We start from the raw sequence: 19,759 nt of genomic DNA, 5'->3' as shown, positions 1-19,759 counted from the left end.
GCACCCACGCACACACATACAGATGCATACACATTTATTATGTTACTCTGCTTGAGCAGTGGAGGGAGCCCCAGGGAAATCAACCTCTTAATGCATCTCTGATGCAGACTTAATGAGAATTTAGCACATCACGGATTTTTAGCGCTTGGCAAGTCATTCTTTTATTAGGTTGACTTCCTTTTTATCCCACTTTTTGAAATTTTCAACAAGCTGTCTCTGTGAAAGACAGACTACATGGAGATGCACAAACACCACACAGTGTACACAGGCTCAGAATATATGTGTTTATGTATGTTCGTTATATTTAGAATTAGCTCAAGGAGTGGCATAAAAGCAAAAGATATCCTACAGTGATGTCACCCTGTTTCCTCTTCTTATCTTTTGTATTCTCTTTGATTCTGTTTTTCAGTCTCAGCGCTCTGCAAGACTACCTTTGGAAAGAGGGCACACCTTCTTCTCTAATTACTTTATGTACCTGGCCTGTTGTTGATCTATATTTGGGTTGTTTACAGTCTTGTGCACTTCTTTCCTCCCCCCAACCTTCCTTTTCCAGGCTCCAGGGAAACCTGCCATTGAGGTATCTCACTTCCTGGAGTGGATGAGCCTTGAGCCCCAGTCGATGGTTTGGCTGCCTGTCCTACACCGCGTGACTGCTGCAGAGTCGACCAAGCACCAGGCCAAGTGCTACGTCTGCAAACAATGTCCCATCAAGGGCTTCAGGTAGGTATGCCTGAGTGACTACATGAACATGCATGCAGGCGCTATGGTTCTAGACATACTGTATATAGAAATATAAAATGAAAACTATGAATCTTCAGTGATTACATCAGTGCTACATTAAATGAAATAACAATAACATCAATGTAGCAATTAGAAACCTATACAATGCACATACACAAGCAACAATGCAAATTAAACTTTAATAAATAACAATTAAAGTCACAAGTACAAACCTGGTTCATACAATGTGGAGGGGACCAGACTGATCGGCAATCCTGTATTCAGGGTGTTTCAGGTGTTTTCCACAGCTGTAGTAAAGCCCTCTTTGCTCCCAAAAGAACGTAGGCAATAAATTCTCTTTCAGGCACTCTGAAAGTGGTCGGTACCTGTGATGTACAAAACATGATCAGCATGGGATCTGTTTGCACTTTATTACCTGTGAAAGTGTAAAAATATATAGATCACAGGGTGCCTCGGTATCTCATCTGGCTCTTAAGGCAGCAGGTTCCAGCCCAGGGCTCTTTGCTGCATGTCATCCTCCATCTCTCTCTCCTCCCTTCTTGTCTCTTTTCACTTATCACTATATTAAAAGCATAAATGAGCCAAAGAAAAAAAAAAGTTTTATAGGAAATAGATTAAAGCAATATCAAAGTGTGCAGTGATTATGCAATATAAATGCAAAGGAGGATTTTGCACACAAATTACAGCTCGTTAATAATCACAAGAACAACAATGCTACCAGTGGGAATATTTTAAAAGTAAAAGGGAGAAGCAATTAGATTGTTTTAAAAGTGGCAGCTGGTGTTTTCTTTTTTTTTTTTTTTTATGCTTCCTCGCCGGACACAACCACAGCTGTTTTGTATTCTGGTTGTCCGTCTGTCAGTCCCATTTTTTGTGAATCTGATATACTGTATGAGAAACTGATGGTGGAAATTTCTTCAAATTTGGCAAAAACGTTCACTTGGACTCGAGATGGGACTGATTAGTTTTGGTTGGTAAAAGGTCACTGTGACCTCTCAAACCACCATTTTGGCCGTATCTCGAGAATTTATGTGCTAATTAAGCCAAAATGTGTTAAAATGGTGATGACATCTTACTGCCAAAAAGTCAAAGGTCAACTTTCTTGAGACATGAAAATGTTCCGCATAAGCATTACTTTTCTAGTCAGCATACATACAGTCGTCCTCAGTGTATTCATACCCGTGCATTAAAGGAAAAGCAAAATTCACAATAGTCACTCAAATAGCTAGAAACTGAAAAAAGTAATAATAAATAAAAAAATGCTAAATTATAATTTAGTGAAATAAGACATTGCTTTTAAATTGTGGGTGAAAAGAATAATTAAAATAATTGTCCCAGACAAATTAGAGCACTTTGCTGATGAGCATTGGACCAAAATACCTGTCAACAGGAACAGAAGTCTGATTGAGAGTTACAGAAAACACTTGATTACAGTGATTGGCTCAAAGGGTTGTTCAGCAAACTATTAGTTTATGTGTCCCATCGTGCTTGTTTGCTTGTTTTTTTGTTTGTTTGTTTGTTTTTTTAATACTTCTGTTGAACCACAATTCAAAAGTAATGTCATGATTTTCATAAATTTTTAAATTCTTATTACTTCTGTCAATTTCAACTTATTTCAGTGACAGCTGTTTTTTTCCTTCTTTAATGGGAGGATATGAATAAATCTGAGGACAACTGTACATACTATAGATCTTCTCAGTGCTGCTGGGTTGACGTTGTGTGAGAAGCATCCCCGTTTCAGAATTTGTAGCTTCTCTGGAAACAAATTTGTATTCAATCAGAATCTGCTTTATTGATTCTTCAAAGTTTAGACGTCTGTTATGAGTCTGGACAGACATGATGCAAACAGCAACTTTTCTAGTCAGTGGAAGCATATTGCTGTTCTTATTAAATTCTAGTTACAACATATAAGAATCTCAGCTCTCCAGATGAAGGCTTTTTTGAGATGCTAGAACAAAAATACAGTGTATAATGTTATGAAAAGGAGACAACGCACGCTCCAGTGTACACGATGACATTCATTTATTGAGGCAAGCTTCATGGGTCATGCTTGAAGGTCCTTGACAGAAAGTTTTCCTTAGAAAAATAATATTGTGCAGAAGGTAGCAGAGCTGATACTGGTATTCCGGGATATCCTTCATCTTGAAATCTGGCACAGAAATGTATGTAATGAATAACTTCTGCAGATAAAGAATTCATAATCACATTATTTTGGGAGCACACAGATGAAAGCAATCAGAATGTATTATTAGTTTTTTTTTAAAAACATATTAATTACAATACATGCATCCAACTTTTATTCTCACGCGCACACACACGTTTCTATCACTTGACTGGATATTATACTGATTCATATTCATTTCCTGGAGACCCGAACAGTAACCTTAACCGAAACTTAATCTCATCTTAACATTAAACTAAGTCCTCAGTGTAAAACTTACTAAATTACACTGCAGGGACTTGTTTCTTGTCCCCAAAAGGTAGTCGAGTCCCCTCAGTGTGACTGTATCAACAGATTTGTGTCCACACAGAATGAGTCATAGAAGGTCACACACACACACACACACACACACACACACACACACAGAGCAACTCTACTTTACCCAGTTCTCTTGCAAACATCAGTTGAGCCTCTCTGTCATATTGATCTTGACAGGTATCGCAGTTTGAAGCAGTTCAATGTGGACATCTGCCAGACATGTTTTCTAACCGGCCGCACAACCAAGGGAAAGAAGCTGCACTACCCCATCATGGAGTACTACACCCCAGTAAGACAAACATTACGTAGTGCTTTAACTGAATACAAATTTAAGTCTCCGAGGACGGACGAAGCTCGGCTCTACTCAGTAGAAAAACATGCTATCTCCTTATTCCCATTGCTAGATTCGGCTCCTCTCCACTGTAAGGTTTCTATCATCTTTAAGTGTATGCTGTTAAAATATGCTTCAGCTGCCTCGTCCAGACTTTTAGTATGCAGAGACTGAGCACCACTCAGCTTTGGCTCAAGTAGTGCATACAATAAGTGCTATCTGGAGCCCAAATTGTGCACAAAACCCCAATAAAACCAGAGTCTTAAGCGATTTCACACACAGTCGCTGGAGTCAAGTTCATTCTAATGAGTAGCTGTTGCACTGTAGCTGAAGTGCTGGAGTGTACTGAGATGGTGCCAGATTAAATCTCTAATCAATTCCAAGCTGTAAAATATGGCAAAGGGCCATCTGTACAATGATTTTTTTTTTTCAATGGACAATATTTTATACTCGCTAGCTACAGTTTTTTTCCGACAAGCAGGCAGGCAGGCAGGCGCCCATAGATTTCTGCTATGATAGAGAGAGCAGGAAATAGAGAGCTGCAGAGAGAGAAAAGATTTTGAACAGAATGAGAAAAAGTACGGCTGGGAAAAGAGAGAGAGCAGCAGGAGCTATGTGGAATAAGCCGATGGAGGACAAAGTCAGAATAAGACAAACCAGCTTCAAGACAGTGTGGACAAACTTTACATGAGGTAACTTTTGGGAAAGCAACATTTCCAATAACTCTAATGCAGTGTAATTTGTCTTCCTCCCATCCGCTGCCTTTGCTTCAACCGCCACCTGTCACCCCTCCTCCACCCACCGAACCCCGTCGACTATTAAATCACACGGCAGACAACCTCGGGAGAGAAGATGAGGGACTTCGCCAAGACTCTGAAGAATAAGTTCAGGTCAAAGCAGTACTTCACCAAGCACCCGCAGAGAGGTTACCTGCCAGTGCAATCAGTGCTGGAAGCTGAGAGCTCAGAGACGTGAGTCCTGCACACACAAACACGCACTCTGTCTCTGCCTGCTCACTTTTCCTCAGTTGCGCCCATGCAAACTGTAGGCCGAGCACTGAGATGGGTCAAAGGGATGTCTCTGTGTACAGAATTAACATAATGTTAGTCCTGTGATCTCAGTCTGGCTCAGGTGCACTGTTCACATGAGTGAGTCTGATACAAACCCCAGAGCAATGAGATTAAAATCCACAAGATCATCGTGAAGCATCGCTCAAGGCTACGACAGTGCTGAGGACGATTTAGCATGATTATGTGTCCCTGTTTTGCCTGATCGTGTGAGTGTTGTGGTTACCTTGTATAACCTCAAATACTGTAGTTAGGGACAGCTAAGGATGAAGGAATGTCCATGCAACAACCAACACAAAATTCATGAAGTGATTAGATCTGAAGTACATGGTTACAATCAGAACTTTTTAATAAGGTAAGGCCCTATCTTTGTAACATTAAACCCATCTTCATCAGCGTAAGAGACGACAGTGGCTGCGTAGATGTTTACATTGCCTGTGCCCACGTAGTAGCTGTCTTTAAAAGCATGAACTGGTGTTGATTGTTGTAACGCCATATGTCTACAGTATAAACATCATAAAAAACATTGTGTGCATTATCAAACCATCTGGGATACATGTAAGAAAAATCATGGAAAACAAGATTAGTTTCCTTATTTAGACCATACAGTTCAAATATACAAATCCGGCAGCTTTCCCTTCAGTTTGTTTACAAGCCCCCTGCTGGAGGGAAACCAACTATAACTTATACAACCTGCTCACCAGCATCACAAGTCGTCAGTATGCTGGGCTTGATCAATGAAAAGGCATCATACTTTTAACCCTTTACTGGGCAAGGAACCATGTATGGTAGCATCCGCAGGCTTTCAAAATCCATCCATCCATCCATTATCTATACACTGCTTAATCCTCACTAGGGTCGCGGGGGGGCTGGAGTCTATCCCAGCCGACTTAGGGCGAAGGCAGGGGACACCCTGGACAGGTCACCAGTCTATCACAGGGCTGCCCTTAGAGACAGACAACCAAGCACACTCACATTCACACCTACGGACAATTTAGAATCGGCTTTCAAAATGTCAGAGATAAATAAAAAACGAGGGACAGTTTGATCAGTGTGGAGTAAAACCAAAATAAATTTTTAAAAAACGCTTTTTTCCCATCTATCAGGTAGCCATTTTTTTCAGTGCACTACATAAACAGACTAGAGTATTTCTTATAATATTGTCCAAACCTTCTTCCTGCTAGGGTTTAATGTCCCCATCTATATTCTTTCATATCTCTGAGACACTTTGCAGAGGAAGTCAAACAGGTAATGCAGACAGGAGAAGTTTCTGGCAGGCAGAATCACATCACTTCATCCAGCCAATCAACGAAGGTCAGGCTACATCACAACACAATCATTATGGCCTCTGATTGGTCAATCAGGAGTGAGCCAGAGTGATAGTTTGACACAAGTGTCACAAGTTCCATAAGTCTGACTGGTGATTTGGAAATAAATGTTCTTTCACCTTTGTGGGTGTTTTTTGTTTTTTGTTGTTGTTTTTTTTCACAATAATTTAATCACATATTATTTTAATTTTAATTTTTTTTAAACTCTAGGTGTGCACTAAATTATATATGGTAACTGTTTTGATGTTGGTTTGCAGCCTGTCCCTGAAACTTTTTTAAAAAGTAAAAAAAAAAAAAAAATGTCATCTTATAGCCATCAATAACACTCCAAGGTTGACATTTTAAATTTCCAAGTATTTCACTGAGTGGCCTATAAAGGGTTACACCATTAAACCTTGTGTAAAATCAGCAAAGTAACCAAACTAGCGCTCTCTAATAGAGCAACGTTGTGATGTACAAGTTTAATCCTCCGAACTCCAAACTGTGTCTTGGCATTTTCTGCTCCTGTCACATTTTTACTCACTGTGGGCTTATTTTTCACGGCAACAAAAAGTCCTGCACATCTGTGGAAACAGCACAACCAAGGAAAGAAGTAGAGAGAACTCCTTTTGTACTATGACACAGTTATAAAGTCATAAAAAATAAAGAACTAAAATTGAATTTTTTGATGATCTGTTTTACAAAAAATTTTAAAAGCTTGGAATCAGCATGTACAACATACTTCCAAGTACCCACAGGCATTACCAAAACTGGAAAAGAAAATGGCGATGCTACATACAAAACCTTACTTTACTACTCGCATTTTTAATTTGTTTCTATACTCTGTCTCTTATCTGCTCTGTGTAAACACAGGCTGTAATTCAGCCTAAAACTCTCACAATTGTTGTCATTTTTTACAGTGTGTGGTTAGTGCAAGCTGGGTTTTTTTTTAAACATTTTTAAATTAGACATCTAGAATTAGCTAATTTTGATGAACTATAACAATTTCAACCTTAGAGTTGGTCACTTTTTCCTGACAGAATGGCACACCACAGATGAGTAATTCATTCACCGACAGAAGGTTAGAAACCAGATAATTCTCTCTGTCTTTACAATATCTTATTGTGATAAATGGTGTAATTTCGTTGATTTTTCTAAAGATAATGTGTTTTTCAAAGTCTCCAGTGAGTTGTGGGGTTCAGAGGATTAAGTGGCATACAATTAAAATAATCAGGTGCAGTAGAAATACCTCAAAATTGTACAGTACTTTTAAAAAGGTGCTTGGTTGCTTTGGACCACTGTGAGAATCAAATCTTTCTTGTCTGCGTTCTACAAGCAAAGTTTTCACTGTAAATAATGAAACCTCTTTTGGACTGTTGCAATAAGCATGTCATGGAGTTTAGATTTGTCTTTTCTACACCCACACATTCAGAGTGTTAGAAATGCTTGTGTGAAGTATTGACGTTGGCTCCTTTTGTTCCTAGACCCTGCTCCTCACCCAAGCTGCCCCATGCAGACACACACAGCAGGATTGAACATTATGCCAGCAGGTATGTGGCCTACTGCAACAGTGCTATAAATCAAATAATTACTACAGAGTCTCTCCCTCTTTCACTCTCTCCGAGTCATCCCCCTTCTTGTGTATATTCACCCCACCTCCTCCTCTTCTCCTCCTCCCCCACCTGCTCGGCTTTCTCACCCTTTAGTCTTTGCCACACACTGATTGAGGTATTGATTTGGCTGCGTTGTGCACTGTACTCCAGCCAGGACCGAGGCTGTGCTGCCCTGGAGTTTCCTTCACTTTCATTCTGCACACAAACACATGCTGGCACACGCACACACAGCTGTTTGTGATTATTGTGTGTGTGTGTGTGTGTGTGTGTGTGTGTGTGTGTGTGTGTGTGTGTGTGTGTGTGTGTGTGTGTGTGTGTGTGTGCGCGTGTGTGTGGAGGTCAGCGGGGTTCAGCGTGCCTAGCGACTTGTCACTTGCGAGGGCAGTGAGCCCATTGGTCACCTGGGAGCTGTCGGTGTGGATTAGTGTCTGTCTGACAGGATATAAACAGGGCACAGCGCTGGACTCCCACACTCCTGGCAGCTCTGCCCACAGTGCAGAGCTGGAAACACACATCCTTTTTCACTGAGCCTGCAGTGTGTGCATGGGACTCTGTGTGTGCGCTGGCAAGTGTGCCATTGTGTATTACTTCCCCGAGGCTCTTACACACAACTGCTTTACACCCTGCCAACCAGGGAACACACCAATGAGAGAGCGGGCACAATTGTCCTCTTTACCCCTCTTATCTCTCCCCTTTTCTTCCTTTCTCCTGTTTTCTGTTTGCCTTTTTTTCCTCTTTTTATTCTTATCTTTGATCCCTTTCTTCTATTGTCTCCCGCCCACACATTTATTTTCGCCGCTTTTTTTCATACACCTGACTCGCTCCCCCTCCAACCGTCTCATCTTCCTTGTTTAAAGCATTTTCTGTTACATTCTCTCGCATATCTGCATTTGTTTTCAATTACTCTACAATTTTCTTCAAACGGCTCTTGAGTTGTGTCGGTTGCTCGGAAAAATCTCAACCAGCACAATACAGTGATTGTGGCTGCGGCATTCATCAAAACGAACTAGAAGAGAGGAAATGGGAAGGTGGACATGGTACGGCAGTCTAATTGAATAAAAGTGAGACACATTTTTAGAAAAAAAATGAAATAAAATCATCAGTCTGCTGCAAAAATGTAAGAAAAACAGTTGAAATCCATTTTTTTAGAAGTGCTGTCTGTAGTGATTGGCTTTACCCGTCAGGAAACCATCTTTGTTTGTCGAGCATCTTGTGTTCTGTGTATAAAGGAATCAGACTCTCAATCAGATTGAGATTTGGGGATTTGAAGGCCAAGTCAACACCTTGAACTCTTTGCTATCCTTTTGCAACCATTCTTGAGCAGCTCTTGGGCTCTGTTGTCCTGCTGAAGGATGCTGCTGCAATCAGAGAACACTGTGGCCGTGAAGGTGAGTACTGTTTAGGTGGGGGGTACATGTCAGAGTAACTTCCACATGAATGCCAGGACCCAAGGTTTCCCTGCAGAACATTGCCCAGAGCGTCAACACTGCCTCCACCGGCTTTCCTTCTTCCCACAGTGCATCCTGCTGCTTCCTGTTCCTCAGGTAAATGATGTACAAGCAGCCAGCCGTCCACATGATGTAGAACAAAAAGCAATTCTTCAGAACGGGCCACATTGCTCCATGGTCCAGTTCTGCCTTTGAAGTCCCCATTGTTGACACTTTCCTCAGTGGACTAGAGCCAGTGTGGGCGTTTTGATGCCTGACATCTTATGCACAGTGTTCTGACTCCTTTCTATCATGGCCAGATTAAGGTTTTCACCAGTTTGTGCTTCTGTAGCTCCTCTGTGAGTGACTTGTTAAGCCTGCGGCTCCTGTGACCTTTTTGCCGGTTCACCAGTTGTCCTTCATTGGATCATTTTCAGTAGTTTCTAACCACTGCATTGTGGAAAAACCTCACAACATCTGTTGTTTTAGAGATACTGTGATCTAACCATCACAATTTGGCATTTGTCAGAACCCTTCAGATCCTCACGCTGCCCATTTTTCCTGCTTCCAACTTCAAGAACTGACAGTTTGCTTGATTGCTTGCTTGTGCCACTGTAACAAGATCCATCCATCCATCCATCCATTATCTATACACCACTTAATCCTCACTAGGGCCTTACTGGGGGACACCGTGGACAGGTCACCCGTCTATCACAGGGCTACATTTAGAGACAGACAACCAAGCGCACTCACATTCACACCTACGGACAATTTAGAATCACCAATTAACAACAGTGCTAACCAGCTGCGCCACCTTGCAGCCCAGTGTAACAAGATAGTAAATGTTATTCACTTCATCTGTCAGTAGTTTTAATGTTGTGGCTGTCTGGTGTATAAGGGTAGTTCAAGTGTAGGAATTTGTTACCACTGTTTTTAAAAGCATAATGTAGTTGTGTAATTGTTATTGCCAGAAAATTATACAAAGATCAATGCCCACTTTGTGGTTGTGACTCTCAGCCCCAAGCCAATTGATTCCTATTGAAGCTGTAAATCTTCTCCAACAGACCATGAATGCACAGTTTCACTATTTTCATCATGAATCAGGTTTTGTTAACAAGTATTTTTGGCATCAGGATTGTGTGTGTGGGATTAACTCTAAATAAACTACATTACTCATCAACTTGTAATGAAGAAAGATGTCACCCAGTGCGACATTGATGTGACTGTTTTTAGTTTTTAGACAACGTTGAAGCTCTGTGGCACAGATTCATGCATACACTTCATCAGACTTTGGATACACACACCTGTCATACCTGTTATTAGCATCAGTTCATTTATTCTTTTGGCCTTTTTATGAGATTTGTTGGTACTAATAAAAAAAACAAAACAGAACATCAGCAGATTTATCCTTTCAACCTTCTTGTTAATAAATGCTGCATAACACACTGTTCATGTCTGGCTCTGTGCTTTAGAAATGATCACTTTTATGAGCCCTTTTATGGAGTGTTAATGATTTATTAACTAATTAAATATATACTCCAATTATGAATGTTTCATAGGGAGAATTATATTTGTTGACAAATCCATTGGCAAATGCTTAGAAGCCTGCGCGGTCCAACACAACCGCTCTTCAGTTGTATTTCTGTCAAGTTTATAGACTTCATTGTTTACCGAGATAAAATCACAGAGGTGTCGACCCAACTCTGCCATCATTTCTTTGGCCTATAAAACAATTAAAATGGCTCTAAATGGGTATCAGCTGTAGTGCATCAGACACATGGAGAAAAAAAAAAAGGACGACAGCGTGAGCACACTCATATTTCCCAGCGTGATCTGAGCACCGACATAATACGAGTAGACAGTCCTTATTTTAGCGATGGTGGGTATTTTATCTGTACTCTGGCGGCATGCAGAATTAACTTCCCTCGTCTTCTTAGTTCTTTCTTACTTACTCACCCTGCTTCTCTACCTGTCAGTTAATGTAGGATAAATAAAATAGGAGAACCATATTTTTTATTTGAACTCATTCCCAGCATTAATCATAACTCGCTGGTCACTTTGAACGCTAGTGGAAAGTCAAGCTGATATCAAAGCACTGGATGTCATCACTGGCAGGTCAATGTGTCCAAAATCCTTCCTTTGGGATGACATATTGAACATGTGTGGGTCAAAATGCCCTTCATCCACAGAGAGTTATACGTGTTAATCCACTGCATGAATGTAGTTTCTCCAGGTATCTCGGAGGAGATGGAGTATTTGATGTTAGGGGTTAGGAAAGTCAGAAATGTAGTTATGTCAAACACGGAGACGTTCTCTGTCTCTTCCTCTCTCTTTGCACCTCTTGCCCTTCTCCTACGTCGATGCAGGACTTCATTCCTTTCATCATCACCACTGCTCAAACATCTTATAACGGATAGATGAGGAGAAGATAATAATAAACCTCGTGGAACTCTGGGAGGATTTCTCCTCTGCAGTCCTTGCTCTCTCCCCTGTTTCTCATTTCCTCTCTTGCATCCATTTACATTCACCCAAGAAGCTAAACACACATGTGCGCGCAGGACACACACACACTAATATTTTCTTCCCCCCTCCATTTGCCGTTGTCCCTGGCTGAGAGTCGAGGTTTGTCGAGTCTCTCTGATGAATCGTGTCGCAGATTGAATTACGAGCGGTCAGGTTCACAGGCCGGGGATCCTGTAACAGGACATGGATAAATCCTAAATTTCTCAGTGTTATGGTCTCATTGGAAACTGAAGAGAAATAGGATGTAATGTGGATGCCCCTGACAGCCTCTATATCACTCACTCCTCCTTCTCCATTCCTCACTCTTTTAGCTGGCGGCACACTGCAAAAGATGACGGTGTGTCGGTTTATGTGAGCACAGGAATGCTGCAGTGAACATTTAACGTTGACCAGGGGTGTGTGTGTGGATTTACACAGACAGCCACTGTTTTTTGTAGCACTTTGCTTAGTGGGCTGGATCTTTATTGAATGAGAAACCCTTTTTTTATCACGCATGCTGTTACATGTTACCAACATGTGCGGCTGCTTGTGATGAATTAACTGGTGTTTTTCCACTTTAACGCGAGCTGTTTCCAATATATATCTGGTGTAGATTATATCTTCCTATATGTGCTTTTAAAAGCCACTCGAGAATGGATGGCTTTGTGCATTCGAGCGCAAGCTTTACATGTATCTGAAGTAGCTAGAGGTGATAGTGATGACGAGAGAAGATTAGAAAAGTGTTTTGCAGCTACATCACTGTTTACTGAGGCTGCTGTTGATAATAGTTTCTGAAATGAACTACAATATGTCGCAAAAGTGAGTACACCCCTCACATTTCTGCAAATATTTTTTTATATCTTTTCATGGGACAACACTGAAGAAGTGACACTTTGCTACAATGTAAAGTAGTCAGTGTACAGCTTGTTTAACAGTGTAAATTTACTGTCCCCTCAAAATAATTCAATACGCAGCCATTCATGTCTAAACTGCTGGCAACAAAAGTAAGTGAAAATGTCCAGACTGCTTTACATTGTAGCAAACGTTTGTGACATACTGTAGCTATATGTGGTGATCTGGATGGTAATGAACATGACAATAAACATGAATATGCACATAGAGAAAACAAAGAAGGTGAGCGTTTGTCAGGCTATTTTCTAGTTTATTAGCTGTGAAACAACAAATGCCAGTTCTAATAAGGAAAGGTGGTTGGACATATAACCCTCTGAACTCCAAGCTGGGCGTTTTTTGACCCGCTCACATTTTACTCACTCCAGTTTGTACATGTACAAGTTTAATCCTCCGAACTCCAAACTGTGTCTTGGCATTTTCTGCTCCTGTCACATTTTTGCTCATTGTGGGCTTATTTTTCACTGCAACATAAAGTCCTGCACCTCTGTGGAAACAGCACAACCACCACATAAGGAGAGAGAACTTAGAAATGCCTCCTGTGCAGTAGGACACAATTCTAATTCCATAAATCAGTTGTAGATGGGGAAAAAAAAGGTTATTTATGTTATAAAAATTTTATAAAACTTGGAATCAACATGTACAACATTTTTTTAGTGTCCCTTATTTGTATTTTAAACATCATTTTTGACCAACTTAATGTGAATTTTTTTTCCCTTCCCTGGAGTTTCTCATTCAAGCCATTGTTTTCCTACCGCAGCACATTTTATTTGGCCTTTTAGTGAAACAGCTTACGGAGCAGCATGTACAGTGCAGCTGTCCACCGACAGTCAGCAGGACATAATGCAGAACTGGAAGCGCTGTCCTTGGTCCTGAAAATCCACACAGCCGCTCAGTCCCAGCCCTCACACACACACACACACACACACACACACACACAGAGTCGCTGTCCATGATGCTGGACAGCAGCACATTTCTAAAAGGCTTTTTATTGCCAGTGTACTGGTAGACAGGGCACCGCACAGTTTTATCCTCCCTCCTTTTGGACACTTTTATAGCTTGTTCTCTATGACAAGTCGAATTTCTGCCATTCTGCACTCTTGTTAGTCAGATGTTTCTGGACAGCTTGCTATTCAACTGCTGTCCGCACTGCTCAAAGGCCAGAGGTCTTATCCACAGCACTTTAAAGCTAAGCTGTTGTGATTATGTGTTTTAACCTTGTGTTTGGTGGAACATATTTCCCCAGTGCGTGATATAATCAATCTTTTGCTCTTTCTTTTCTTTTTCTTCTTTGCTCTGATGCTCTCCTTTCTCCTTTGTGCACCTATTTGTATACATGCGCGTGTATTTGACATGCTGTTCTCAGTGCATCTGTCTATATATGTTTACAGATTGGCAGAAATGGAAAGCCAGAATTGTTCATTCTTCACGGACAGCCTGTCTCCAGATGAAAGCCTGTGAGTACGCTGCTACCCCGTCATTACAACACCCAGGGATTATGTGTGTGTCTTGTGTCTTTCCTCTTGATACATTTCCCGTGTCTGTGTCTGCGTGTGTGTGTGTGCTCAGGCTTGTACATGTATGTCCGACTCTTAGGGAAAGACTGAGTAATCATATAAATAATCAGCCACATATTGAAAATGACCCACAGTGAGCAGCATGTACTCATCCCCACTTCATCATCCACATGCCTGCCGCGATTAAGGTCCACGTGCAGATACACAAAGTGTGTGTGTGTGTGTGCACTTGTGGGATCTGGCTGAGTGGCGGGCATTGGCGAGGTTACAGCAGCGAGAGGAATAAGGATGCTTGATGTGAATGAGGCGGTCATTGCTCATTGTGAAAAAGTTGAGAAAGCACCACATGGAGAAGGCGGTTGTTTGAGATCATGCATCTGTGTCCATATCTTATTTTGTTGACATCTGTGTGGGCTGTCAACCGCTTCTCCCTTCTCTGAGACAGGTTTTTATTATTACACTTTAAAGTCAAGGTTGCATGCCCAGCAGCTTCTGTACAAAGTGGTGTTTGGTATTTTAGGACTCCAGGTGTGTATCTGTTTAAGTGCACTGGGAAGTGTGCTCATTATTTCTCCTCAGATGTGTTTTTTTGTGTGTGTGTGTGTCTGCACAGAGAGATGGGGTGTGATTGACACCACATTAAGAGCTAGTTTTAGGTTTAGACAAAAGTACAATACTTTGCAGCAGTGCAGCATTTTTTATTTTATTTTTTTTACTACTGAAGTCTGAGCTTCTCAAGCCTGCTCTCAATGTCTTTGTTGCCGTGTGCGCATATCTAGAGTGTTGCTTGGATGGAGCTTTGTCACGAAAATGTGTGTATGTCCGTGCATGTACATATAGTATTTGCATCTCTGTCTGTGTGTAATTGTGTGCCTGAGAGTGTGTTTGTATGCATGACATTTCACTTCTGCCGCTTATGTGTAGCGGTGTTGTTTTCTGCTCCTGTGCCCTTGTATCTTGTTCTTATTCTGCAAACCCATCCTTCTGTCTGTCAGTGCCTCTCTGTTTTTCTGCTGCATGCTGCTGTGCTATCTGTGCCTCCAGCTGGTGTTTGGTTGGCAACATACTGTTTTCTGTCCAGAGCCATGCTGCCTGTGTGTGCAGCCGTCACCCTCCACCTGTATACACTGCTCTGAGTTCACTGTACTTATTGGCGCGTAACAGACCTTCAGTCTTTCACGAGTCAAAATTAATCTTAAAATCAGAAGTGTTTGTTAATAATTGATAAGAGCTGTGCTTATAGTTTCATTCAAAATAGCAGTTTTTGATACATACATACAAGCATTGTACAAGATATATATTTTGTATTGATTTGCACAATAGTATTGAACTTGTAAATAGTATTATAGTCTATCTCTCTACTGAGCTATTTAGTTACACTTAGTTTGCACGATAAAAGGCTGTTAATTAAGCAGTGTGCTCCAACCCCCTTTTGTAATTTCTCTGTCCTCGAGCTGAGAGGCACCTGTTTCTGCTGTATTTTGCAGGCTGCTGCTGAGAGAACCCAATTTCTACTGAGTTGAAATCAGTTCATCCACTAATGTAAGCTAGCTAGATCACAAATACATATTTGTAAATGTAGCTACTCCTTAATAATAGTATTAACTTTTAGAACACTTTCCAAAACCCCAAATTACAAAGTCCTTAACAAAGCAGCATAATGAAGACACCAATGCATTGTTTGGAAAAAGGGGAAAACATGTTAAGAATAATAAAAGACAACTGGAAGGAAATCAAAAAGTGAAATAAGGAAATTCTATCCGATAAAAGTCTGTTTTTAAGGAAAGGGGCTTAACCCTCTTCAGGACTTTCAAGAAAGAATATATGCAAAATATTTGTTGGTATTCATTACAGACTTTTATGCTATGTTAAGTAAATGTTCTGATAAGTTGACGTATTTTTGATTCCAAATGCATGACAAATGTCCCTCTTTTAATATTTTAAAAATTCTTTTAAAAAAAACAAAAAAAAAAAACAATACCTGTCACCTAAACCAAAAGGCCTGGGGTCCAAAAGACCCCAAAAGTCCTGAATAGGGTTTAAAAAAAAAAAGGTCATGGGCTCAATGGACTTGGTTTCCTTTGTGCCCCTTATTTTTCACCTGGGCTCCTGGAACGAACAAAAATCTCTATGTCCAAGGATAGACGTACTGGTGCATACCGTACTAAGAGGTCAGAGAGCTGGCTGAAAGGAAGCCATGAAGAGCCTTAAAGTAATCAGTAAAATCTTAAAATCTCTTCACATCACTTCTGCTCCCATCACATACTGGGAGCAGAAGTGATGTGATCATGTATCTTGGCTCAGTTAAAAGCCTGGCAGCTGAGTTCTGCACGGTGTCGAGTCAATCAATAGATTTTTGGGTTCAGGCAGGTAAAAAGGCTGTTGCAGTAATCCAGGCGTGATGATATGAAAGCGTGTAAGATGGTCTCTGAATCCTTAAAAGTTAAGATAGGCTATATTTGTGAAATATTTATAGGATAATAATAACATGATTGTACAAGCTTTGCTCCCTAATACTTAGATTACTATCAGACCAGATGCCACGATTCTTTGCAAGAGACTTGATTTGACCCAAAAGGGAACCAAATGGCAGGTTTTGTTTTTCCATGTGCTGGTCCTAGTGACAATGACTCCAGCTGAAGAACAAGAAATATAATCAAAATAAAAATTGTGCTTTTAATTTAGAGATATACATTTTTAAAGTAAACTGTATGTAGTTTATGTATTGTATGCAATAGTAGGATTGTGTAAAATAAACCAGATGACTGATGTAGTGAATAAAATGTAGTTTGCAATAAATACTGAATATCCCGGCAAAAGTAAGATTCAAACCTTTTTCTAGAAAAGTCCCACTAAAATGTCTTAAGCCTGTAAACAGATAAATACAGCTTTGGAACAGACTTTTATTTTTAATACCTGTAACTGGAAATACTGAAATATTGCAATAACAGAGAGCAGGCAGGTCATGCTGACCCAACCTGACTCACCAGTCACCTGAAGTGGAGCCTTCTGAATGGCATACATTGTAGGAAAAGCAGGCTGCAGCTAATCTGTTCTTTTCTAGCCATAAACATTCTTTTTGAACTGAGCCTATAAATGCCTTCATGTATTTATATGAATAGATGCTATGATCACATAGTATGTAGCACCAACAGCAACCTCCGCAAAGCCTTTAACTTTCTTTTTAACTTTGCCTTCAAGTATTTAGTTTTATAGGTAAAGTATTATTGCACCATATAAAGGGACAAACACTTGTCTTTCCATTAAAGTAATTGCTATACATTCACAGATCCATTTGTTGTTTAACAGCCCCAGGTCTACTGTCATAGATCTGCACAATAAGTTTTGTGTTCTAAAGTCAATAAAGTGTTTATTATTTGGGCAATATATTGTGTTGTAGCTTAATAAGCCCCTTCAATTTCTAAATAGATGTGAGCTGGTTTTTAATGACGCGGTAAGCCTAGTTTATTACAGCCCATTTCATATTTGGACTGTGAACCTGGCACAGTGTCACACTACCCCATCCCAGCGTGTTTTGTCTTGTGTCTTTGTGTCTCGTCCTGTAACTCCTGTCCTCGTCCCGCTTGCCTTGCCTTGCCTTGCCTTGCCTTGGCTCTCCCATGCTGTGGGCTTCTGCTTTGTGCTGCTGGTGGCTGTGTGCTGGTGGCTCAGTGTGCTGTCTCCTGTGTGGGGGACTCAGGGATGAAGATCAGTACCTCCTGCGTCACTCCAGCCCAGCCTTGGACCATGACTCACCCTGCGGACAGCACATGCTGCTGGCTCACCTGGAGCACCAGGACAAGGAGCAGCTCCAACGCACCCTGGCCCGCCTGGAGAACGAGAACAGGTCAGTAGCCAGGAAATAAAAAAAAGTGTTTAAACTGAGCCTGGAGCGAGGCTTTTTTCTTCATTCTTCACATGTTGGTTTCATGCTCAAAAAAAATCCTCCTGAGCCACACTGGTTACACTTATGGTCACATCATACGACAAAGACTTACACCACATCCAAATCACCTGACACTTTTATCATTTTCTAGCATTCAGAACTGTGTTTGATTTGACTTGCTTATAGGTTTGGTTGAGGCTTAGATTAAGATTTGAGGGCTTGCAGCCAAGATGTAAAAGTTCGGCTTCTGGAGTTGTTTTCGTCAGTGAAGCTCCCTTCAAGCAGTTTCAGTATGTCTGCTGCCATTTGCAAAACTCCTGCAGAGAGTAAACACATTCACACTCAAAATCCTTTTGAACAGCCTTAAGAAAATAGGAACCTTTTCTCTTCTTTTTTTGAGTGCATACCTGACAGCGTAGTCCGTAAAATAGTGCGGCGATAACAGAGACACACATGTAAATCCTGCTTGAGTTTGACAGTTTGTTGGTGTCCTGCAGAGGTAAAACAAAGAACCTATTATGAGTTGACTGATGTGATTTCAGTGTAAAACACCTCTGAAACACAAGATGTTAATGCTTGAATTTGAATTTATGTGCTTGAGGCTCAAGGCTTTTTCTATAAATGAAGCAAATTCATTTCTGCTATCCTCTTAATTGGTTACCAGAGGCATCCTTTCTGCGAATGATTCATTTGAATAAATTTCTCTTGTCGTCAATTCAGTCGTGACCTTTCCACGCATACACACAGACACGCAGTTACATCCACACACATACATTTGCGCCCTTTGGCTGTCTGAAACCTTGACCTGGTTTAGATATTTTACAAAGTATGTGTCCTGTTAGCCCTATGAATGATTAAAGCGTCTGCGGTAGCTCTGTTTATATACTGTTCTGTGACGTTTCTGTGGCTTCTAACAGGACTAGAAAAGCTTAAAAGCATAAACATTGCTCTATCAGCCTGATGCCTAATAGCTGTCTAGTTCCAGGAGAATTGCTTATAAACCTGATTTTGAACTGATGTCTTGCATGATGTTTTACAAAACTGCTTCAGCAACTAATGCATTACTAATGTTTAGGTTCTCAGAGACCCCAATTACACAACAAGATTTTCATCTGCTATCTGTGTGATTCTGTGCTTTTTAATGTCTGTATTTCCCATGCGGCACTAAAAGAGATATGAACCACATGTTGCTGCACTGTTTGATGTCCTGGTATTTACACATGTAGTGAAATCATTCCAATTACCAAACCCATAAACACAAAACGACAGACTATAATGTGTCGGCGCATGTTATTATTTGCATGGGGAGCTGGATAAATATCTCTCGTTGTGGGAGAGTATTTCGTATGCTGCAGCAACAAGTGCGCCTCACTGTTTTCCTCCATCTGTCGTCCCCTGGTCCTCAGGGTGCTGCAGGGCGAGTACAGGCGGCTCAAGTGGAAACACGAAGAGGCGGCGTCGGTTCCAATGCTGACCGAGGCGGGAGAGGGCGGGCCGGGATCGCCCACGGCGGGAGGGCCACAGGATGAGGAGCTGTTGGCCGAGGCTCGGGTCCTAAGGCAGCACAAGACCCGCCTTGAGACCCGTATGCAGATCCTGGAGGACCACAACAAACAGCTAGAGTCCCAGCTGCGCAGGCTCAGGGAGCTGCTGCTACAGGTACAGAGGCCAGGTGGTTGGACTGTTACCGAAGAGCTGTTCCTAAATACAAATGCTGCTTTTGTGTACTTCCACTTTTAATCTGCTAGATTTTAGAGGGAGATATAGTTCTGGGTAACAATGGAGAAACCCAAACTCTTGACCCCCACACTGAGGTGATCTTGTGGCTCTAATATGCTGTTTTGCTCCCATGGTTTGGGTCCACTTGTCAACTCAGAGGGAAGAGTCACTGCAAATCAATACAAAGTTGTTCTGAGTGATCACCTTTATCCTGTGATGAAACATTTCTCTCCTGATGTGAGTGGTCTCTTCCAGGATGAC

At 41.1% G+C, this 19,759-nt stretch overlaps 1 protein-coding gene across 2 annotated transcripts in view; it reads left to right on the top strand.

Moving 5' to 3' along the window:
- The window catches only part of drp2 (dystrophin related protein 2), a 94,934-nt gene that overhangs the window by 68,219 nt on the left and 6,956 nt on the right, over positions 1–19,759 (top strand). Inside the window, exons 15-21 of one of the 2 annotated variants that reach the window (XM_008275549.1) lie at positions 554–720; positions 3,398–3,509; positions 4,386–4,522; positions 7,410–7,475; positions 13,768–13,833; positions 17,627–17,740; positions 19,186–19,438. In XM_008275549.1, coding sequence (XP_008273771.1) covers positions 554–720; positions 3,398–3,509; positions 4,386–4,522; positions 7,410–7,475; positions 13,768–13,833; positions 17,627–17,740; positions 19,186–19,438 — 915 coding nt within the window. Of the gene's footprint in view, positions 1–553; positions 721–3,397; positions 3,510–4,385; positions 4,523–7,409; positions 7,476–13,767; positions 13,834–17,593; positions 17,741–19,185; positions 19,439–19,759 lie in introns of both variants that reach the window. The other variant, XM_008275542.1, reaches the window with a different exon arrangement.

The sequence above is a fragment of the Stegastes partitus genome, unplaced genomic scaffold, assembly GCF_000690725.1.
Source record: "Stegastes partitus isolate 25-593 unplaced genomic scaffold, Stegastes_partitus-1.0.2 Scaffold2, whole genome shotgun sequence".
NCBI lineage: Eukaryota > Metazoa > Chordata > Actinopteri > Pomacentridae > Stegastes > Stegastes partitus.
Note: the sequence above shows the minus strand (reverse complement) of the source record. Positions and strands in the feature narration are given on the sequence as shown.